This window comes from Myodes glareolus, chromosome 2 (assembly GCF_982192425.1).
Source record: "Myodes glareolus chromosome 2, mMyoGla1.1, whole genome shotgun sequence".
NCBI lineage: Eukaryota > Metazoa > Chordata > Mammalia > Rodentia > Cricetidae > Myodes > Myodes glareolus.
The window spans coordinates 124254172-124278233 of record NC_142027.1 but is presented as its reverse complement, the minus strand read 5'-3'; the positions used below and the strand labels follow the sequence as shown (position 1 = coordinate 124278233).

General features: G+C 48.9%; 1 protein-coding gene across 2 annotated transcripts in view; it reads left to right on the top strand.

Annotated features, from left to right (window-relative positions):
• Bcl7a (BAF chromatin remodeling complex subunit BCL7A) overlaps nt 1-23782 on the top strand; it is a 33514-nt gene extending 9732 nt beyond the window's left edge. Inside the window, exons 3-7 of one of the 2 annotated variants that reach the window (XM_087903648.1) lie at nt 1191-1287; nt 9565-9732; nt 17926-18047; nt 20872-20981; nt 22937-23782. In XM_087903648.1, coding sequence (XP_087759774.1) covers nt 1191-1287; nt 9565-9732; nt 17926-18047; nt 20872-20943 — 459 coding nt within the window. In that variant the 3' untranslated portion in view covers nt 20944-20981; nt 22937-23782. Of the gene's footprint in view, nt 1-1190; nt 1288-9564; nt 9733-17925; nt 18048-20871 lie in introns of both variants that reach the window. The other variant, XM_087903647.1, reaches the window with a different exon arrangement.
• The last annotated feature ends 280 nt before the right edge of the window (nt 23783-24062 follow it).

The following is a 24062-nucleotide window of genomic DNA, read 5'->3' as shown; positions in this document are numbered from 1 at the left end:
CTCCCCATGCCACCAGTAATCATATATATGTTCTGCCTCTGTTCATTTGTACTTTAAATGTTACTTTAAAAGAAAGTTACTTATTTTTTATGTGCATGAATATTTTGTCTGCGTGTGTATGTGCACCCCATGCATGCAGTTCCTGCAGAGACCAGAAGAGGGCATTGGATCCCCTGGAACAAGAGTTACAGATGGTTGTGAGAACTAAACCTGGGTCCTCTATAGAAGCAGCCAGTGTCCTTAACAGCTGGGCCATCGCGTCAGCCCTTTTTAAATATTAATTTTGCAGCATATCTCTTCCTGAGTCTGCCTTTTGCCCTGCCTGCACACATCCTCTCTTGAGTTTACATCCCTGTTGGCACCTGTGCACCCACTTTGTATTTATCCTTCCAGAAGCACACATAGATACAGTCCGCTCGGCTGTATGCACCCTAACAATGCTGGCAGAAGCACACGTAGATAGAGTCCCCTCAGCACACCCCAACAGTGCTGGCAGCTGCTTGCTCTGCTCCTTTTTGTCTAGGGGATATTGAGGTATCTTAACATATTCGTGCCTCACAGATCTTTCTGATTAAAATCCAAAGAAAGCTGCCTTGTCTCTGTATTGTTACACTGATTGATCAGAATGTCCATGATTTGTTTTAGGAGTGTTTTACCATCACTATGGTAAAAACCTAAATGATTCTGTTCCCTTGAGAGCCTTAGGTGTGGCACACCTTCTGAGTACTTATCTAGAACATGTGGGGACCGGGTTTGATTCCCAGCATCCCCAAAGCATCCCTCTCCATTTCCCACTGCCTCTTTGAGTTTTCCATCCTTCCCAACACTTTGAGAATGGCAACCCCAGGGGCTCAAGACGCCAGCATGACGGTGACCATGACCATTCCCATAGTTTCTCCCTCTAGGTGAAATTTCCACTAGGCACAGTGTTTGCCTGTCTGCAGGTGACAGCCCCCGCAGACAGGTGAGATTATCATTCAGAATCCCCTGGGTGAGACTCTTTGATTCCAAGGTGGGCACAGAACACCTTGTGGGCCACATTCAAATGCAGGCAAAGGCAACCTGCCAGGGCTTGGGGGCTCTAACTGCTTGATGGAATTAAATATTCATGCCACTCCCTGGGGCCGCTTGCGTGCACACACACGGACATGATTGACTGACTGGGTCTCTGCTCCATTTTTCTCCTCTAGAAAAACAAGAATAAAAAGAAAGGCAAGGATGAGAAGTGTGGCTCAGAGGTGACCACTCCAGAGAACAGCTCGTCACCAGGGATGATGGACATGCACGGTGAGTCTTGCCACAGCCGGTCTCCCTGTCTGGGCCTCGTGAAGCCCTAGTTGTGTTTTTGTTTCTCTAGCAGGTTTGTTCACATTCCAGGCAAAGGGTAGGAGGGCTGAGCAAGACTGCCAGGCCTCTGTGCCAAGGAGGAGCTCTTCGGAGGAGCCATTTCTTTCCCTGGCATACCTAGCCAAGAAACAAAACAGAAGCATGGAAATCACACCGTCTCCTCACCCAAGGGGCACAGTCTCACAGATATCCCAGCAGCCCTGCCCAACCAGGAAGACTTGGGGGTGTGACATGCCAGACCCACAACTGTATTTCCCATTCTCCATTTTTGCTTTGCTCTTGGGACACTCCAGAATGGGTTTTTGAGTAGTTCGTGGTCACCAGGAACCTGGGCACTGCCCTCTCTTAACAGCCTAACTTCCTTGGCTGTCTGATTTTTGAAGTTATAATGTATGTCTGTTCCATCCATCATGGTAAGGCTGAGACCGTGATGTAGCCATGATGAGTCCTGTTTTCACCCTGTCTGTCTGTCTGTCTCTCTCGCCGTATTGAGAGGAAAGGCTCAAATCACAGTCCTATGGCTTCGTGAAATGTTCATAAAATGCACACACCTTTCAGCCAAGCCAAAGCACAGGATGTGCACAGCCTGACCTGACGGACTCTCTCCCCTCTTGGCCGCCCATAGACATTCAAACCTGAGTTTTCCGTCACTGTGGCACAATGCTTGAGATGATGCAGTTTGGAAGGGGAAGGGTTTATCCGGGCCTATGGCATCAGAGGGCTCAGTCCATACAGTCAATGCCATTGTCTGGGGGTAGCTGGTGGGCTAGCACATCTTGATGGAAGCAGCGAATTAGAGAAAGCTGCTGGCCCAAGAGGAAGAGGAACAGGCATCCTTGGAGATGCATGCCTGTAATCCCAGTCCTCGGGAGGTAGAGACGGGAAGACCACTACAAGTCTGGGACAACCTGGGCTAAAGAGTGAATTCTAGGCTAGCCTGGACTATGGCGTGAAACTGTATCTTAAAACTAAGGGGGCCAAGGGGACCCCTTCAGTGGCCAAAAGATCTCCCCCAGGCCCCACCTCTTAAAGTTTCTACTGCCTCCCAACTAAGCCAAGCTGAGGATTTAGCCTTTAGCACATGGGCCTTTGGGAACATTTAAGATTCAAACTATAGCAGCTTTTGATATTTATAAATCAGATAGCCTGCTTTACTGTTGTTTGAGAAGTCAGGTGTTGTTGTGCTAAAAGCAGCTGGCTATGGCAGAAACAGCTGTCATCCCTTAGGGGATGTGGACGCTCTAGCCTGCCTGGACAGCCCCAGGCTGGCCCCGCCTGCCCTACTGCAGTTTACAGGTGCTTACCACCCCCTCCCCCTCCTTTCTTCTCTCCTCTCCTCCCCTCCCCTCCCTCTTCTTTCTGTTCTCCTTAGCTTGTTTACTTGTTTTGTTTTGTCTTGTTTTTTTAAAGAACAGCGTCTCACTGTTTTAGCCCAGACTGGCCCAGAACTCATTATGTAGAGTAGGCTGGCTTGAAATTCACACATCTTACCACCTCTGCCTCCCGACTATTGGGATTTAAACCATGTGCCACCACACCTGGGTACATTTATTATATGTGTGCATGCCATAGCACACATGTGGAAATCAGAGGATAACCTGTGGGGGTCATATCATCTCTCCCTCCACCATGTGGGTCCCAAGGACTAATGGTGGCAAGCGCCTTTATCTACTGAGCCATTTTGCCAACCCTGTATTGTGAATTGTTTTGTTATTTGTTTTGGAGACAGTGTTTCACTGTATATATAGCCCAGGCTGGTCTAAAATTTATTATGTAGCTCAGGCTGTCCTCGGACTTGTAGTAATCTTCTTGTCTCTGCCTCCCAGGTGCTGGATATGCATCCAGCTTTTGATCTTAATTTTAATGTTTTTACTTTTGAAGTTTTTTATTGCATTTATTTATTTTGTGTGTGAGTTGGGGAGACACGCAAACTATTGTGTCAGAGGACGGTTCTCTCCTTCTGCCAAGTAGGTTCCAGGAATCAAACTCAGGTCATCAAGCCTGGTGACCAGCACCTTTACCCACTGAGCCATCTTAATGGCCCCTGCATGTATGTGTACTGTTGGCCACTCCAAACCTTTTGTCGGAGATGGCATCCAGTAGATCAACTGAAGTCAAAAGGGAGTGGTGGCACAGTTAAGTCTCGGGTGCCCTCAGACGCCTCTGGCCTCAGCCTGAGAAGGCAGAGGCAGTAAGTACACTTGTGTCTGAGCCAGGGTTACTATTGCTATGCTAAACACATGACCAAAAGCAAGTTGGGGAGGACAGGGTTTATTCAGTTTACATTTCCATATTGCTGTTTATCGTTGAAGGAAATCAGGGCAGGAACCTGGAAGCAGGAGCTGATGCAGAGCCATGGAGGAGTACTGCTTACTGCCTTGCTCCTCCTGGTTTGCTTAGCCTACTTATAGAACCCAGAACCACCAGCTCAGGGGTGGCACCATCCACCGTGGGCTGGGTCCTCCCACATCAGTCACTAATTAAGAAAATGTTTTACAGGCTTCCAAACTTGTGGGGACACTTTCTCAATTGGGGTTCCCTTCCCTCAAAAGACTCTAACCTATGTCAAGTTGGCATAAAATTATCCATCACACCTCATTTACACAAACTAGTCATTCTGGATTCCCAGTCCCTGCCGCCTAATCAAGGAGACTTGTGTCTTAGTGGCTTGGTTTCATAAAAGCACAAAAGAGTTTTGCTGCTGGTTAATGAGCAGAGAAAGACCCATTGAGTATAGTGGCTCAGGTCTGTAGTTCTAGCTCTCCAGAGATGGAGGCAGAGGGATCAGGAGTTCGAGGACAACCTGAGCCACATGAGACTCAGTTTCAAAAACAAAACAAAGCAAAAAACCGCTCCCCTAGTGTGCACAAAGCTCTGGGTCCTGTCTCTAGCTCTGTGGAAGCTGGGTTTTGTGTATAGGTCTGTAATCCCAGAAGTTCAAGGCCACCATAATTCATCTCCTTCTCAGGGTGAGATATGGACTATGGCCCAGTTCCCTAGCAGCCCTTCTCTGACTTTCCCGCCTCCCCTAACTGTCATCTTGAGTTAGTGACGTAACCCCTAGCCTTCTGATTGACTTTAACGTGTAGAATGTGGTGGCAATGGCTGCTTCATGAATTCCTCGTGGGGATCAGATGAGACAATCTCTGAAGAGCTTTGGCATGGTAACAGCTACCCTGTATGAAGCCATCACAATGTGCCACGCGTCTGGTAACGAGACACATCTCACAGATGAAGAGCTAAGGCTCAGAGAAGGGATGTCACCTTGCCCCATTAGCAAGCTGAATATTTCCAGTGCTAGAGTTGACTTAGGAGAGCCTTTGTGGGCAGAATCTAGACTTGCCGCTTGGACGGGTGCGGAAAGAACCGGCTCCTGGACATAAGCAACCTATCCACCTTCTCCCATCATTTCCGTTGTAACTCAGAGCAGCCAAGGCCAAGGCAGGGGTGAGCAAGCACGAAGGCTTAGGGACAGACGCGGGCCTGGCAAGAGTGTTCCAGAAGACTGGGGAAGGGGGCAGCAGGAGCTGTGGTCACCCTCGCTGCTGTCTGTCATCCACAGAGTTAGCCATGTCAGCTGTGGAGCCGGTTCCCAGGCCAGGCTCCTGCATCTGCCTGGTTAGACATTAATGCTTACTATCATTTATTAACAGAATTTTCATCACCCATGCATTTGGGTCTTGACCTAGGAAAATTTAGAGTTTCTTAAAGGTAAATGAGGAGAGCACATATTTTTCAAGTCAAGATTTCACAAGAGAATGCTTTTATGTAACCAACATTCCAGAGTATAGTTAAATGAGATCTGCTGGACTGTGTGAGTTCCTGGTGCTCCCTCCAGGTGGAGGTAAAAGAGAGAGGAGGGTTTGAGCCTTGGTCCACGACTGGTGGGAGGCACGCACCTGTAATCCCAGCACTGGAGAGAGAGACAGAGGATAATCGGGAGTTCAAGGTCATCCTCGGTGTCAGGGCGAGTTTGAGGCTAGCCTGAGTTACTTGAGACTCTGTCTAAAAACAGATCTGAGGAATCAATTCTCCCATCTGTAAAAATTTTGGTAGCAATACCAGGTAGATGGGTGTCTATCAGTATGTTGATTAAATGTGCCTGGGCATCACACTGCCCCTGTAGTCCCCCAGCTACTTGTAAGCTTAAGCTAGAGTATTACTCGGAATCTGAGTTTGGGGCTAGCCTGGACCACATGGCAAGACCTTGATTTCAGAACATAGTGGAGTAATTACAAATGTTCTTTCTCAGTGCATGACACAGAATAGGTGCCCAGAATTCTTGCAGTGCCTCTCCCCATCTCCATTTTACAAGGTCCCACACATGGCATCGCCTACAAAGACAGCCTCCGATCATAGTGTTATTTATTTCGTTGCAGACAGAGTCTCAATTTGAAGTGCTGGCTGGCCTGAACTCCCTGTGTAGAGCAAGATGGTCCCAAATTTTCGGTAATCCTCCTGGCTCTTCCTGAGTGCTAGGATTAGAAGCATGAGCTGCCATGTTATAGAGTGCTTCTGTAAGATTGCCACTGGGTATCTTTGATCTGAAAGGACTGCGTCATACATAGCTGGCAGAGCGGAGACCGTGGTCCAGAAGGTGGCTTCCAAGGGCACGGTTCCCCATCACACTCGGGATTTGCTGATTCACCCGTGATTCATCCCAGTGTGGGGATTCACCTGTGTGATTTGTGGTGCTTGGGGCCGTGATTATGCTTCCCCTATAGAAATTAAAAATCAAATGACTGTGCCCTGGGCCCGAGCTCTGTCCCCAGCTTTGCCGCGAGCACCACTTCCCCAGCCTCTCCTCTCTGCATCAGTCTCATTGGAGAGAACACGGTGTGAGAAGCTCCATCGACTCCCTGCCTCAGTTTTTATGAACACTGGGCCATATTTGCCACATGTATTTTTCATGTATTGTTTGTGATTGACATGTAATTTGCATAAAAAACACATGTCTCGGGTGTGAAGTCTGGAGCCCTGACAGTTGTCTGCAGTTTGAGCTGAATTCCTCCCCGCCCAGACATGTTTAATCTATCTATACCTACCCATCTCAGCATCCGTTGCCATAGGATGACATTTCCCCAGACCCACTGTGCCATTATCTCTTCTAACAGAATTAAAAATAATCCCTTAATAGCTTTAAAAATTCAGACTGTATGCAAATTCCCCAATTGTTCCAAAATGTGTTAAAGCCGGTGCGTTCCAAATTAGATCCAAATAATTGGCACACATCATACTTAGTGGCTAGGTCTCTTATGTTTCTTTAATATTTAGTGTTCTTCGCCATTTCTCCTTCCTTTGTTTTTGTATTTGCTTTTGTTTTCCCCATAATGGGGATAAGACTCGGGGCATTGGGGAGGTTAGGAAGTACCTGACCATGAGACGTATGCCAGCCTTCTTTTAAAGCTGATTCTGGGCCAGGGAAATGGGTTAGTGTGTAAAAGCACTTTCAGAAAAGCCTGAAGACCCAAGGTCAGATTCCTGGACATTTGCAGATGCCAGACTGTCCTCTGACCTCCACACAGGTGTGAACCTCTGCAAACAAAATAAAGAAGTATGTAGACAGTTTTCATTGGTTTGTCTGGGGGACAGAATCTTATGAGGGGGGCAGCCTTGGCTGGCCAAGAACTCAAGAGATTCATCTGCCTCTGCTTTGAGTACCAGGAAAAGTTATTGGTGTGGTTAGGGTGGGAACTGGGGAGATGGCTCAGTGGTTACAAGCATTGGTTGCTCAGCTAACCCTGGTACAATTCCCAGCATCCATAACTCCAAACCCAAGAGCTCTAATGCCCTATGGGTGCCGAACCATGCATGTGATGCAGGCATATATGTAAACAAACATTCATACACATAAAATAATTTAAAACATTTTGTGGGTGAGGCTGGAGAAATGGCTCAAGTGGTTAAGAGCATTTGATGCTCTTCCAGAGGATCTGAGTTCAGTTTCCAGCACTAGTCTTGTGGTTGATGCCTGTGACTCCAACTCCAGGGGATCCAGAGCTTCCAATGGGCACCTCCACTCACGTGCACATAGCCACCTGCACACACACAAGCCGAGCACATGATTAAAATAAGGGCTGCGCAGTGGTGGGGCACGCCTTTAATCCTGGCAGTCAAGAGTCAGTCAGAGACAGGCAGATCTCTTAATTTGAAGCCAGCCTGGACTACAGAGTGAGTTCCAGGACAGCCCAGGGCTATTATACAGAGAAACCATTGTCTCAAAAAAAATTTTAAATACATTTTATAAAAAATGATTTCAGTTCTGGAGAGATGGCTTAGCAGTTAAGAGCACTGGCTGTTTTCTCAGAGGTCCTGAGTTCAATTCCCAGCAACCACATGGTGGCTCACAACCATCTGTAATAGATATGGTGCCCTCTTCTGGCCTGCAGGCATACATGCAGGCAGGACACTGTATACATAATAAATAAATAAAATCTTTGGAGAAAAAAAGTGATTTCAGTCTTTGGAGAGATGGATGAGCGGCTAAAAGCACTTATTTCTCTAGTAGAAGACCTGAATTCTGTTCTCAGCACCACTTTGTAACCACCTGGAGTTTCAGGGGAACTTTTCTGCTTCCCACAAGCGTGTGTGTGATGGTGCACAGAATTACCTGAAGGCACACACACATAAGAAATAATAAATAAGTAATGATTTCTGGTTCTCTTGCTACATAGCCCTGTTGTGCCTGGAACTCACAGGGATCACCTGACTCTGCCTACCCAGTGCTAGACTTAAAGCCACCATGCCTGGCTTTCCCTTTTATATTGCTTCAACAAGAATCCAGTCTGAAACTTCAGGAAATGAGGTAGAATGTTGTAGTAACACTATTTCAAGGCTACATGCACAAAATGCCTGGTTTCCCCACCCAGAATTAGTTCTCATGACCCCAATGGTTTTTTTCAACATTTTTATTCTTTGAGAATTTGATATATGTACAATGTGTTTTTATTATATTCACCCCATAAGACTTTCCAGAGCCACTCCATCCGTCCCAACCTTCTTCCCTGTTCCCATATTTTAAAAAAGGTTTATTATCTTCCTTTTTTTCCCCTCTCTCTTTTTCTCTTTTTGAGGCAGGGTTTTTCTGTGTAGCTTTGAAGCCTGTCCTAGAACTCACTTTGTGCATCAGGCTGGCCTCGATCTCACAGAGATTAGCCTGCCTCTGTCTCCCAAGTGCTGGGATTAAATGCATGTGCCACCACCACCCAGAAAGATTAATTATTTTATCTGGGCATTGTAGCACACACCTTTAATCCTAGTACTTGGGGGGCAGAGGCAGGTGTGAGTTCAAAGCCAGCCTGGTCTACATAACAAGTTCCAGGTCAGCTAAGGCTACGTAGTGAAACCATGTTTAAAGAAAAAAGATTTCTTTATTTTTATTTCATGTTTGTTTGTCGCATGTATGGAGGCTGGTAGAGGGTCAGATCCCCTGGAACTGGAGTTATGGGTGTTTATGAGCCGCCGTGTGGGTGCTGGCAGCCACACCTGCGGGTGCTGGCAGCCACACCTGCGTCCTGCGGGAGAGCAGCAGGTGTTCTCACTGCTGAGCCATCTCTCCAGGCCTGTGTGTCCTCTTTTCTTGTTGCTTTTTTGTTTTGTTTTGTTTTGTTTTTCGAGATAGGGTTTCTCTGTAGCTTTGAAATCTGTCCTAGAACTAGTTCTTGTAGACCAGGCTGACCTCAAAGACCTGTCTGCCTCTGCCTCTTGAGTGTTGGGGTTAAAGGTGTGCGCCACCACCACTCGGCTCTCTCTATTTATTCATTTATTTTTTTGATAGCCCACTGAATCTAATTTGTGTTGCGCATATATTCATGGTGTGGCCCAGTCCACTGGAGCTTGGTCAGCCTACTAAGGGTGACACCCTTAAAGAAAATAGCCTCTTCCCCGCAGAGTCAGTAGCCCCTCCTTGCATGTTGAAATGTTCACTGGCTTCCTGAGCAGCTGGGGTCCTGTCAAGGCCAGGAGCTTCCCAGCCTCTGGCTGTTACCAATCTGCCACCATCTCTGTCTGGCCCCAGACACAGGGACCTCCTTAGTTAGCTAGGAACTGTGGGGGAGGTGTAGGAGGAGGTAATCTAGCTCCGAAACTTCCTGGCCTCACAGGTTGTGAGGGCAAAGGCATTGAGGCATAGGAAAGCTGAGCCCTAGCCAGGCACGCCCACCCACGCTACCCTCTCAGCAGCTATAGGATGTCAACCTGTGCTCTGTTCCTGTGCAGATGATAACAGCAACCAGAGCTCCATAGCAGACGCCTCTCCCATCAAACAAGAGACCAGCAGCAACTCCAGCCCTGCCCCAGAGCCCAGCGCACCTGTGCCCAGTGACGGCCCCGAAGCCAAGGCTGATGAGGCACAGGCAGATGGAAAAGAGCACCCTGGAGCTGAAGGTACTTGCCGTCCAGGGATGGGGCGCAGAGGGGCTGCTGCTCAGCAGCCTGCAGCCAGACAAGCCACGGGTATTTTAAGGAGTGCTTTGCAGTGTGCCAAGCCCAGACCATGACCATAGAAGAAAAGTAAGACCTGATTTAGAGCCATTAAAAAAGGAGAATTCAGCCAGGCAGTGGTGGCGCACGCCTTCAATCCCTGCACTCCAGAGGCAGAGAGCAGGCAGATCTCAGTGAGTTCAAGGCCAGCCTGGTCCACAGAGTGAGTTCCAGGACAGACACCAAAGCTACAGAGAGAAACCCTATGATCCTCTTAGGAGGTAGAGACAGGCAGATCTCTGTGAGTTCGGGGCCAGTCTGATCTACATAAAGAATGAGTTTGTGGGGCTACACAGAGAAACCCTATTTCAAAAAACAACAAAAATCAAAAAAGGAGAAATCAGACAATTGTTCTGGGTTCCATCCCCAACACCACATAAACTGAGCATGTAGTTCATGCCTGTGATCCTAGCGCTTGGTAGGTAGAGGCGAGAGGATCAGGAGTTTAGGGCCAGCTGGGTTGCAGATTATATATATATATATATCTATCTCACGGTGATCACGCCTTTAATCCCAGTGCTTAGGAGGCAAAGGCAGGCGGATCTCTGAGTTTGAGGCTAGCCTGGTCTACAGAGTTTCAGGACAGGCCTCCAAGCCACAGAGAAACCCTGTCTAAAAAAAAAAACATAAAAAGAAATGAGAACCAAGCGGTGGTGGCTCACGCCTTTAATCCAGCACTCGGGAAGCAGAGGCAGGTGGATCTCTGTGAGTTCAAGGCCTGGGATACAAGAACTAGTTCCAGCATAGGCTCCAAAGCTACAGAGAAACCCTGTCTCGGGGGGGGGGGGGGGGGGGAGAAGTGAGGGATTGGAAAAGTAAGATGGAAGTCAGAGAGGGGGCTGAACTCCAAAGGTGGTGAGCTCATAAAAGCCATTGTCCCCTGGCTTTTTATGAGCAGAGAGACAAGAGCATGGGTTGACTAGACCTAAAGAACTGAGAAAAGGTGGGGGCTGGAGAGATGGCTCAGAGGTTAAGAGTACTGGTTGCTCTTCCAGAGGTCCTGAGTTCAGATCCCAGCAACCACATGGTGGCTCAAAACCATCTGTAATGAGATCTGGTGCCCTCTTCTGATCTGCAGACATGCATGCAAGCAGGACACTGTATAATCTTTAAAGGAAAAAACAAACAAACAAAAAAATGACGTGGTGCTTAGGGTGGAGGTGACATGTTTGCGAGACTGCAGCAGCGATCCTCGGTGTCGGGGAGGGTGGCAGCTAGGAGCAGAGGAGGTGGTGCAAGGTCTGGTGACTGGCTGTAATTCCAGGTCAGTAGAGGCAGGTACAAGTTGACCAGTGTGAGGCCAGCCTGGGCTACAGAGCAAATCTTGGGCTCACACAAAACAAAACAAGTAAGTTTGGAGAGATGGCTCAGTGGTTAAGAGTATTGGTTACTCTAACAGAGAGAGCCCAGGTTCAATTCCCAGTAACATGGTAACTCATACCTGTCTGTAACTCCAGTTCTAGGGGACACAATCCAGTGCCGCCTTCTGCCCTGCAAGGGCGCAGCATGTATGTGGTGCACTTACATGCAATGAGAATACTCATACACAAAATAAAACAAATAAATAAAAGGCTGAAACTATAGGTCAATGACAGAACTCTTATCAGGCTTACAAGGCCTAGGTTTAATCCCCAGTCTCTCTCTCTCTCTCTCTCTCTCTCTCTCTCTCTCTCTCACACACACACACACACACACACACACACACGAATGTGGCAGTCTTGTTGGAGTTTCCTCCAGGGAGGTAATGGATAATATGACTTTCTGCCAGAGCAAGGGTTCCTGGCCTCAGCACTGTTGGCTTTGGAGACTAAGGAATGCTTTGCTATGGGGCTGTCCTGTATGTTCAGGAAGCTGCATAACACCCTACTCTCTGCCAGTAGCTCCCTGTCCCTAGCTGTGCCCCCACACACGTTTCCCTATAATAGTGAGCTATGATACAATAGCTAAAACTCCCTGCCGTCTACATCTATGAGCATGACCTCTCCTCTCCCTTGAGGGCCCTTATAGTTAGGGCAAACCCACTAGGCTTCCCAGCGGATAGTTGGTTAGATAACACAGAAGGCAGAGGGGCTGGGGCTACAGATGCACCTACCTGTTGTTTTGTTTCTAAAATGGGACCGATAAAAGTGGCTTCCTTTGTCAGGGGGGTAACAAGGATGAAGGAGGTAGTGATAGCAGCAAAGTGCTCAGCGAAATATGGGTGGGAGGGGCTGCAGAGCTGAGGAGAGCCCCCCCACCCCGTATGTGTGTGGGGGCGGGGGTTCTGAGCTTACAAGGGCAAGTGTGTCACCTCTGGAGCCACACAGGCTTCATTCCTATCCTGCCGTCCAGCTATAGCCTTATTTCCCATTTCCTCTAACAAGCCAGTTGAGCTCAGCTGTCAGAGTTACATTTGGGGTGACATTTCTCTGTGACTGCTGTCCTTTATACCCCTACACCCCAACTGCATCAAATGCTTTATAGACCCAGGTGGGAATCATACCATGATCCTCTTCCAATCACCTCAGGCCACTGGGCTTGTACCCACCTGCCCCAGCTCCCCATGCGAAGGGCATAAGCCCAGGGCCCATGTGATCTCCCCACCGGTAGGTAAACTGGGACAGGGTGGATTGGCCCCCAGCTGTTGACCTTGCTTTGAACTTGTTTACTGCTGGTTAAGCTCAGGGAATGACATAATGTCCAAGTTCCCTGAACTAAATTTAGGTCCCGGGAAAATAATTTCCCCTGGGTGAGTTCCAGAGGCACCAGAATGCTCAGAGAACAGGCTGCTGTCTTGAGCCCTGGCATGCTGCAAACTGCACCATTGGCTCCATCTGAGACCTCAGGCCTGGCTCTCAAGGAAGCCTCGAGCCCGGGCATGCCTCTGCCAGCAAACAGGCAGTGTGAATCTCCAGATCTCCTGTAACTGACTGTCTGGGGCATAAACCCTCCTCTCCTCCATCTGCAGAGCCCGGTGCATGCAGAAAACAAACTGGCCACAGAGGCAAATGCCACCGATAAGGCAGACTTTTTAGGTCAGTTACATATGTGTTTTGTTAAAGCAAACAAAAGAAATAGAATACAAAATTAATCTGGTTTTTTTCTTCTCTCCAAGCGGAATATCATGTAGCAGCCAAGGCTGATCTTGAACTCCAGACTTCCACCTCCCAAATGCTGAGGCTGCAAATATGCACTGCCAAACCAGGCGCGATGGTGCACGCCAAAAATACACAGAAACCCCGTCTTAAACAAACAAACAAAAATCCAAACAAATATGCACTACTGCCATGCCCAAATTTTCTTCGTTTTCTTCTTTCTCTCTTTTATTTTTGGGTTAGGATCTCAGTAGCCTGGGCTAGCCTGAAGCCCACACAGGACTGCGCCACCCTGCCTGGCCCTCTAACTTTTCCTTTTTTAAAAAAATTTTATGTGTGAAAGTGCTTGACCTGTAGGTATGCATTTGTACCACGTGTGTGCATGATACTCCGAAAGATCAGAAGAGGGAGTAAGATCTCCTAGGACTGACGTTACCAGTGATTGGGTGCTAGGAACCAAATTCAGGTTCTCTGCCAGAGCAGAGCAGCAGGTGCCTTTAATCCCTGAGCCTCTCACCAGCTCCCAGCTTCTCCTATGTAGTAACTTAAAATTCATGCCCAGACCTGGTGGTGCCCACATGTAATCCCAGCACTCAAGAGGCTTGGAGCAGGAAGATCACAGACCCGAGACTAGCCTGTGCCCCACAGCTTCACTGTCAAACCTATCTCCAAAGAGAGAAAAGGAAGTAATGTGAAATGAACCACTTTTCCAGCTGGTGAAGCTGGGCTGTAGGTAGATGTCATGCTTGGCCCATGAGAAAGCCCCGGTTCAACACCCAGGGCCCACCTCCCCACCCCGCCAAAAAAGAAAGAAAAAATATTGAACTAAACCGTTTCTTTTCTTTGTTTTTTATTTTCTTTTTGTGTGTGTATTGGGGGGGGGTGTTCAAGATGGGATTTCTCTGTATAGCCTTGACTGTTCTGGAACTCACTCTGTAGGCCAGGCTGGCCTTGACCTCACAGAGATCCGCCTGCCTCTGCCTCTGCCCCCCTCCCAAGTGCTGGGATTAAAGGCGTATGCTACCACCACCCAGCAAACTGAACCATTTCTTTTTTTTTTTAAGATTTATTTATTATGTATATATAGTGTCCTGTCTGCATGTATGCCTGCATGCCAGAAGAGGGTGCCAGATTGCATTACAGATGCTTGTGAGCCACTATGTGGTTGCTGGGAATTGAACTCAGGACCTCTGAAAGAGCAGCCAGGGCTCTTAAGTGCTGAGCCATCTCTCCAGCCCCCAAACTGAACCATTTCTAAGTGAAAAACAGTTCACCAGTGTCTAGAATATTATGTCTCGTTCCAGAACTTTTTCCTCAGTCCACAAAGAAACTGTGCATACTGCATAATCCGTCTATGCCTTCCTCATAATGACCAGTTTGCTGCGTGTGTGTGCTGGTGAGAGTGGACACTTTGCATAAAGAATGTGATGTATCTTGCCTTCCACCCGGTCAAGGCTGTGACTGCTGTGCTGTACAGTCCAGGCCAGCTGGCCTTGCCCTTCGGAGCCGACTAGTCTCCAGCCTCCACTTCCCGTCTCGCTGTAGTCACAAGAGTGCTGGTATTACAGACGTGTGCCGCTACACCTTCATTTTACATGGATTCTGAGGAGCAAATCTGGATTTTTAGGCTTGTGTGGCGAGTACCTTTACCGCCTGCCCCCAGTCGTCTGCCTGGCCTTCCTCTGTAAGGAAGACCACATTTTGTTTCTCCGTTTGGCTGTTCCCACTGTTGCTGTCATCTTTGGGAATAGTGCCACTGTGGCATTCATAGTCAAGACTCTGTAAGTCTCTGACTTTAGTTCTTTTGAAAATAAAATTTCTAGGTCATGTGTTTTAAGTTTTTGAGGAACTGCCGTTAATGTGGATTTTCAAGGCAAATCTAAGCCAGACATTCAGGCATGGGCCTATAGTCACAACATTCAAGAGACCAAGGGAAGATTGCAACAGCTGAAGCCAGCCTGAGTTGTCCAGTGAGTACTAGGCCAGCATATATAATAAATAAGTAGACGATACTAAACTCTGAAAGAACCTCCAGGTTTACAGAGAGTTTGAGTCTGTGTCCTAGATAGTCCGCCAGTTACTTCCACCTAGAGTTAATTTGCAGTTGGGGAGGGCATGTTTTTGAGATAGGTTGTCACTACATAGCCCAGATTGGCCTTATATTCTTATTTGCCCTGCCTCAGCCTTCCAAATGCTAGTTTTTTACACAGCCTTATGCCAGTGGCCAGGGTGGCTATTGTCAACATTGTATTTATAGGGAAGGCAGGGATCTTGGGCAGGATCCCGTGGTTCAGCAGGGGCAATGGCAGTGTTTGAACTTAAATCTGTCTCTAAACTTCATCCCTCTGCATCCCGAGTTGTAAGTGGAGCGCGCCCCCTCCCCGCCCCCGCCCCTGCTCCGGTCCCAGTGCTGTGAACAGGAACTCTGACGAGCCACGGAAAGGCGAGCTGCTGGTTTGGATAGGAGCAGAGCGCCAGCAGGGCCTGGGAGCTCCTACCCGCCCTGCATGCTAGCCGTCTGCACCCTACCTGCCTCAGACTCGAGACAGCTGCTGGCTATGTGCCCACACTACTTATATATTCTTTTAGTTCGTGTTTGGATTTTGCTCTTTGTTTTTCCTCTGCCTCAGAAAGTAAACCGTGGCTGCTTAGTAGACTTTTTAAAACCAGGGTGAGGCTGGATGATGGTGGCACATGCCTTTAAATCCCAGCACTCAGGAGGCAGAAATGCATGGATCCCTGTTAGGGTGAGGCCAACCTGTTCTACAGACTGAGATCCAGGACAGCCAGGGATACACGGAGAAATAGTATCGCAAAAAAATTTGAAGAAGGAGGAGGAGAAAAGAGGAAGAAGACATGCTGTCTCAAAAAAAAAAAAATTTGAAGGAGGAGGCAAAGAAGACAAGAAGACATAAGGTAAAACCAGGGTGAGGGCTGGAGAGATGGCTCAGCAGTTAACAGTGATCTGAGTTAGATTCCCAGCACCCATGTTGGGCAGTTTACAACTCCTGTAACTCTAGTTCTCAGGAATCCAACACCCATAGCCTTTGCGAACCCCTCACTGAGGTGCTCGTGCCCCCTCCAATTAAATTTAAGGGCCAGGCAGTGATGGCAACTTTCATCCCAGCACTCAGGAGGCAGAGGCAGGCGAATCTCCAGCCTAGTCTACAGAGCTAATTCTAGGACAGCTAGGGCTGATACACAGAAACCCTTTCTTGAAAAACCAAAATAAATAAATAAGTAAAATCTAAATTGATAAAGTCAGGGTGACCTGTCGTTGTGGCCTGTGTGAGCAGCTCCGGCTCAGGTGGGGTTTTGCAGGCCCTCCTTCCTTTTTTCCAGAATCGAGAGGCATGCACTACCACTGCCCGGCACAGTTGATTTTAACTTTTTTTTTTCCTCTCTTTTCTCAATGGTTAGTTGTAAAAAGCCAAATGGTCCTGTAGTGCCTGTGCCACTACAAGACAGTACGTGAGCAGAGAGAGAGAGGGAGAGAGTGGAAGGGAGGGAGGGAGGGAGGAAAGGAGACATGGGTCACTCTTGATACAAGAGTGCCACACTTTATTGTGCTCAGGGGCAGCTTATATAGGGCTCCTTAGCCACGCCCAGCTCTCAGGATCTTTCAGCTGCAGGCCTCATCAGAACCCAGTCCCCAGCCATCAGGGTCTCATGCTCGGAGCAGTGCCACACAGGTGTTTTGCTCAGTTCACTCCAGCAGGCAAAGGGTCCCTATATAAGCTGCCCCCAGCACAATAGAGTGTGGCACTCTTGTATCAAGAGTGACCCACATCTCCGCCTCTCTCTCTCTCTCTTTGTGTGTGTGTGTGTGTGTGTCTGTCTGTCTGTCTGTCTGTCTGTCTCTGTGTTTTTGAGTCTCCAGCTTAGTCCCTGGCTCGCATACCGTCTTGTGGCACGGATGCTACAGGACCATTCAGCTTTTACAAGTGGAAGCTCCCAGCGAGATCGGATTTTTACAGCTAGTCATTACTCTGGTCACCAGAGAAACGTCCTTAATTATTAAGAGAAATTTTAGGCTAGGGATTTAGTTCAGTTGGTGGCGTGCTCACTTGGCCAAGCATTCAGGAAGCACTGGGTTTGATCCTCAGAACTGAATATACTATGGCAGTGCACACTTGTGGGTCCCAGCATTCAGGAGGTAGAGTCCATAGGACCAGACGTGCAAGGTTATTCTTAACTACTTAGAGATTCGGAGGCTGGTCTAAGGGGTGGCAGGATGGCTCAGCAGGTGAAGGTGCTTGTCCCCAAGCCTGCCAACTTGAGTTCAGTCATCAGAACTCACATGGTAGGAGAGAACACTCTATCAGGTTGTCCTCTCCGCCACACGCTCTCTGTGCATGTAAGTACATAGAGTAAATAAACAAATGTGGGGTTTTGTTTCTTTCTTTTGTTTTTGTTTGTTTGTTTGTTTGTTTGTTTGTTTGTTTTAAGATTAGAGACTAGAAAGATGACTCAGTGGTTAAGCGTATGTGCAGGGAACCCTGGTTTGGTTCCAAGCACCCCCTTGGTGGCTCAGAGCCATCTGTAACTCCAATTCCAGGGGATTGCATGTTCCTCCCTGGCCACTGCAGGCAAGGGCACACATGTGGTGCACTTATGCGGGCACAGCACCCATCCACATAAAAGAGAAATAACCCTTTGAAAAACTTATTTGGGAAAAGTCGGCTCTCTCTTCAAAAGTCTGCTGAAGTCTGTGGGAGCCAGGGAATGATTGCTACGGTACCTGGTGCCCAGCAGAGGGCACCAGACACTGGCAGCATTGTGTACAAAGTAGTTCTTCAGGCAGGGTAGGCATGCATGGAAGGAGGTTTGGAGACCCACAGAGCCCCCCTGTGGCCTACCTTGTTACCAGATAAACGAAAAACTTCCCAAGTTTTAGCTCATCTAACTCTGGAAGTTCTCAGCCACAAAAGTACCCAGATCCGGGTATTTTTAGTATTTGGTGCCTCTGGTGCTACTTCTCAGGCGTCTGAAAACAGCTTCTGTCGTCTTGCTTTTTGCTCAGATGCTTCTGATGAGCAGAATTCACAGTCTTCGATGGAAAACTCAATGATCAGCTCAGAAAAAGTAGAACGGCAGCCGTCTGCAGAGTCGGGGTTGGCAGCGGAAACTTCGGCAGTCTCTCAGGTATCCGCAGCCAGGCCCTGCTGGGGCGGAGCTAGGGTTCTCCGCGGTCCACTGAAAGTCCAGCCGCTTCACTGTCGTACAGTTAGAACACTGCTTGTCCACTGGACAGCGGCTGAATGTGTTAGCCTCTGTCACCTGGGGCCACCGTGTTAGGAGGGACTTGTGGTCCTGCTTCAGGAAGCCTCTGGGGTAGAGCATGCACACTCGTGTTCTAGTCTCAGCTTGGTGACGGTATTTTTTGGGTCCGTGAAAGTACCACCTCATCCCAGTGACCCCACGTTCTTTAAGGTTAAAGAAGATTCGATCCCAGACACCTGAAAGCCAGATAGGTTCTTCTTTGGAATTTTGCTTCTGATCCAGCCCCCTGCTCAGACCGCTTCTGTGTTGTAACTGAACATAAACATCTCTCGAATTGTTCCGTGCAAAAATAAGACCCAGGGGCAGGAGGCAGATAAAATGGAGTCTCATTCAGGTTCCAATCCCGCTCCAACCTAATGGGTAGGGAGGTGCAAGCCAATAATCCCAGCTACTTGGGAAGTTGAGGCAGGAGAATCACAAGTTCAAAGCTAGCCTGGGAGACTTAATGAGAGCTCACACGTCTCTGTCTGGCCTGCCCTGTGTCCTCACTACCTAGAATAGGCCCAGATCTCTAGGAGGTGCTATGCTCACCATGATGAGAAGGTGCTGCTAGATGTGGGAGGGGGGAGCTGGGCCTGCAGCTCAGTGGCACAGCACCTGCTGATCATGTGTGACGCCTCAGGTGCTATCCACAGCTGCATCCCTGAGACCCTGGGCATCTGCCATTGCCAGGCCTCATCTGTCAGCCGCCAATGAAGATTAGATGAGAAAATATGGGTAAGGTGCCAGCCAGAGCCCAGTGTAGACACACAGATGTCATCGGCCGGGGCCACTGTGTTGTGTTGACAGAAGAGGGGCTGGAGATACAGCTCAGGGGTTAAGAGCACTTACTACTTACAGAGGACCCAGGTTCCATTGCCAGCACCCACATACGAGCTCACGACCGTCTGTCTCCAGTTCTACGGGGACCTGACAAAGGCACATGGTGCCCTTACATGCATGCATTCATTCACGCAAAATAAATAAATCAAGTTTTAAAAGTAGAATTTTTAAAAGATGTGAGATTCTGAAGAAGCATCAGCTGTATGTAACTCAGTGGTAGAGTCCTTGCCTAGCATGTCCCATCATAAAAAAGGGGAAAGAAGAAAAATGTTCCTCGCTCTGGGGCCAGGATGACCCCTTTTTGTTGACCTAAGTCTATTGTTCTTCCTGAGAGCCCAGAGACTTTCCTCTTCTCTGTCTTGATGTGGAACAGCCCAAGCTGACTCACCCTACTAGATCCTCAGCACGGCAGAAGGATCCTCCTTCAGCCAGACCCAACAGTCCTGGCAGCACCTTTGCCCGCTCTTATATCTGTGTCTCCCTTCAAAAAGCAAACCGGGAAGCCAGGTGTGGTGGCGCGGGCCTTTAATCCCAGCACTTGGGAGTGCGGCAGAGGCAGGCGGATGGCTGTGAGTTCAGTACTGGTCTAGACACTGGGTTCCCAGCCAACTAGGACTGCATAGTGACACCCTGTCTCAAAGGAGGCGGAGGGTGAGCAGTGAGGTGACGCCACTGGTCAAGGCACCGCGCCAGGCCTGATGACCTAAGTTCACAATCTAGGACCCATGTAGTGGAAAGAGAAAAATGACTCCCTCAAGCTATCCTCTGACCTCTCTACACATATCCATGTGCACGCCCAGTGCATATAAAGAATGAACGTAATAAAACATTAAATTAAATTCCAAGGTAGTGAGGAAGAGAGCCCCCTTCCCTGATGCCAGGCCTTGTCCCGAGTCCTCAGAGAACGCTCTCTCAGCCTTCTGTTTAGTTCTGATGCCCAGACTGGTTTCTCCTTGACACAGTTAACACAGCACATGCTACAGACCAAGCCCTATCCCGGGACTAGGGTGGCTCAGGCAGAGAAGTTTTATAGACAGACACAGGACACTAAGCCTCTGTCTTGAGAGATGGCGTGGGTTGATGCAAAGAAGCATGAGATGAGCCTGGTGACCTGGGCTCTCTTTAGATTGAGAGGAGTCTCCTGTACCTCGGGTTTGAGAGCCATGAGCCCAGGAAGAGTACAGGCTTCGCGGGATGGGATGACTGGAAAGAGGGGGCTGTCCAGGCACAGGCTTTATTCCACACCTGTGGTAACATGAAGACATCAGAGGCCAGGGAGCGCAGTTAGCATGGATACTGTCTGCAGTTTGGTCTCGGGTGATGGCTGGGGTCTGAGAGACCAGAGGTGACAGCTGGTGAGTGAATACCCTTTTGGGTGTCAGAAGACTTCTGGGGAATTCAGTGACAAGGATGAACCCCTTTCCCTAGAATAATGTCCATATGTCCACTCAGCATGAGCTCAGCATTTGCAGCAAGCTGTGTCTGTAGCCTGAGGGACAACAGTCCACACAACAGAGCCTTCCACTCAGGTGCTTACCCCGCAGTTACAGACAGGAAGACTCCTCACAAGGGAAACATGGTCTAGGCTTTGTGGAATTAAAGGCCAGGGGCTAAAAATACAGAGGGAACAGCCTGTGTCATGGTTCAGAGTAACAGTGATCATAGAGTAAGTGGGTTTCACACGCTCTCCAAACCATTTGGATTTCAAGTTTGCCGTGTGACTGGACCCTCTCCTCCCCACAGGCAGTGCTCGTGGGGCTGGTTAGAGCTCGCTTCCCTCTGGAGCCAGTCTGCTGTCCCACCCGTGTCCTAACTGCCCTCCCTGCTTACACTGACCCCAGTTCCTTCTCTTCTTCCCCTGAAGGATTTGGAAGGAGTGCCACCCTCTAAAAAGATGAAGCTGGAATGTTCTCAACAGAACTCTGAAGAGATGTAGACACCCAGTGGAACCCTTTGGTCCATGTTTCATGGCAGGTACATCAGCAGGCTTAATTCTAGAACGCTGCCCAAGCGATTCCTCTTGGGTGCGAACAGAACTAACGTTTCAAGTTTACTAAGTGCAAATCCAAGAAAAACCTAGAACGGTGGAACTTCTCAGACGCTGGCGAGCTCTGCTGTGAAGCGAAACACTCGAACCTTCAAGTGACTGTCCTTGGGAAGTGGGCCGACAGCTCAGGAGTGTCTGCACACTGTCTCGGAAGCCAAGATTACATTTGTGTTGCTGCTGTATCCCCTGCCCCCACTTCTCTATTTAATGATATAAGCTATTTGAGGGTGGTACCAGTCAGGAATTTGCTTTTCATAGGGGCTTTTTCACTCTTCAACCAATTCCTTCCGCTTTCTTTTTTTGTGCCTTGTACCCTAGAGGTTACCTCTGGCATGCTTCCTGGTTTTTGCATCTCTCCTGGCAAAGTGCCCATTCGTTTTGATTGGCTGCTGCCCCCTTCCTGTCTCTCTCCTCCCTGCCCCGAGACTGCTTCAGAGCAGGCAGGTAGAGCAACAGGAGATCAGGCACCTTGAGCGGCTCCTGGTCAGGTGGGCAGTGTTTGGGCACACCCTGCACCCTACCTGGAGCCAGCCCCAACGTCCAGGGCCCCTAGGGCTACAAGTGTCAGCCTCGTTTCCCAAGGGCTGGCCTCCTTGGTTCAGGACATGCCCTCGCCTCCTGGAGCCGTGGAGGCTCGGGGGTTTGCAAGCCGCGGTAGCCCAGATTGACATGCAAAGCCTTTAGATTCTTCTGGCACTTCCACCCTATTTCCCCCCACTCTCGCCACCACTGGCACTGCTTTCTCCAGGCCCTCCGAGGACAGAATGACTGACTGAGCTTGTCTCCTTAGGATACAGGGCTGGGGAGGTTGGGAGCAGGCAGCAGGAAAAGCTGGTGCTGAACTCTCCCACAGGACATTGCTTGGATTTCAAATCCATGGAAACCTGACGCCCTCCGTCCCTGTCCCCTGTCCTCCCACCCCAGATCCCAGGCCAGATGCTCCTGGCATCATGTCCTGACTCTCAGAGGCAACAGGTGGATGGAGTCTTGTTCCCAGCATGAGCTGTCAGCCTTCATTGGGGAGCGGACCTTAACAATTGGGCCTCAAAGGCCAGAACCAAGGCACCGAGGAACTGGGAAGATTTGCACACAGCCCCAGAAAGGAGCCACGGAGGCTCCCCCTTCCCCTGCCCTCAATTGCACCGAGACAGCTTTCTCTCACTCAGTGGAGACACCCCTTGGACGAGCTGCCCACCTGTTGAGTTCTGAGGCCTGGTTTGCTCTTAATTCCCCCACGGACCCCTCAGACCTGCCGGCTTCCCCCGCGCTTTCTTACTGCACTGGAGCGCTGACTCCCTACAAGTTGTATGTTGGGGTGGGGGGAGTGGGGTGTTTTGTTTTTTGTTTTGTTTTTTTGTTTTGTTTGCTAATTGGTGCATATTCAGGTACCACCTTGTGACGTGTGGATCTTTCTCCCAATCATCATGAGAAGTGTCTGCCAGGCTCCATTTTCTAAGAGTTTCTGAGGGGAGGAGAGCTCCGATTTCTTCTTCTGTTTTCAAGGGAGCTGTCTATTTCCTATACTCACGAAGAATCAAAATGTTCCTGAATTTTAAATACCTCATGCAAAAATATCTCCTGAAATAAGGGAAGAAAAAAACTTTGAAAATCTTAATGTTGAAGTTAGCAATGCTAAAATGTTTCTGTCTTAAAAAAAATTCTTGTACTTAGCAATTTTGCCCCTCAGGCAGTCAGTTCTATGAAGAACTGTGTTCTGTGTCTTTGCTGGAAAGCAACCAGATGCACGACCTCCAACATATCTCAAGGTCAAGGCGGCTTTACCTCCAGATTCTAGAGTTAGGGCAACATTTTTCTTTTGCAGCAAAACTCCATTTTGGTGAAAGATGAATTTGGATATTTATTTCTTTTTCTGGGAAACAAGCGGTTACAACATACACAGCTGAAGGAGAGCCCAGCACATGCATCCACGGAGCCAGCAGGGCGGCCAGGGCCACCTGCACCTCTTCTGTCCACTGCAGCCTCTCCGGACAGTCAAGAGGAGCTGACGCAGTTGAGGATGAAGACAACGACGAGGTCCACGGTACCGAGGCTGTCATTAGTTTTTCTCTGAAGTGCCTGAAGGTAGGAATGGGCCGTTGATGGGGACCATTCGGGTGCCCCCGACGGCCACGCCAGGCAAAGAGCCAGCAGCCTTGCACTGCACGCTGGCCAGGAAAGCCTTCCACGCGGAGCGGTCAGACTGCAAAATCAATGTGCTTCCTTCCCCGCCACGGTCCTCTCTCTGGAGCCGATGGTCCCCATTCCTGAACCCCTGCCCTCATCCCCGCCACAGAATCTAAGACCTTTCATCTGGCCGAGCCAGGGGCTGGGGATCCTAAGCAAATGCCTTCCGTGGACATCAGGCCCCATGGCCTAAAGGGCTCCCAGGGCAAACTTCCCCCAAAACTTGAAGGTGGGGGAATGGCGGCTACACATTCCACAAAGTGCTGGCACTTACACCCACAACCCGGAAGGCTATTGACTGGTTCCTAGAGGGTGGTGACTGCCCATCAGACGGTGTCATGGTTTGGAATGTTAGTTATCGCCGAGGACCTGGTTAGAGATATAAAGACCTTTTTTTTTCACTGTTACCTTTTTTTTCCTCTCTTACAATTTTTTTGGTGTGTTGTACAGCAGTATAATTTTTCACTTATTTATTCCATCAGTAGATATTGTTTGTACAATGTACAATGGTTTCATTTCAGAAAATAAAAAAAAATTCAGATCATGAGTTTCGTGGCTTAACCTATTGTAATAAATAATAAAATCAGGTGGATAAAGAGGATGGATGCCTGCTCTGGCTGCTTCTGCACAAGTCTGGAGCGTTGCTTGTAGGAGACTCTGCTGCCAGCCAGTTGTGATACCTGCCGTTGTTAAACACCAGGTGGGTGCCAGGGCAGCTACTAGACTCTCCTTTTTGTGGGTATGTGTTGTCAATCACCTTGTGCACCAGAGTAAACAGCAGGGTTGTACCTTGTCCAGTTTATGCAGCCAGGTAGAGCTCCAAT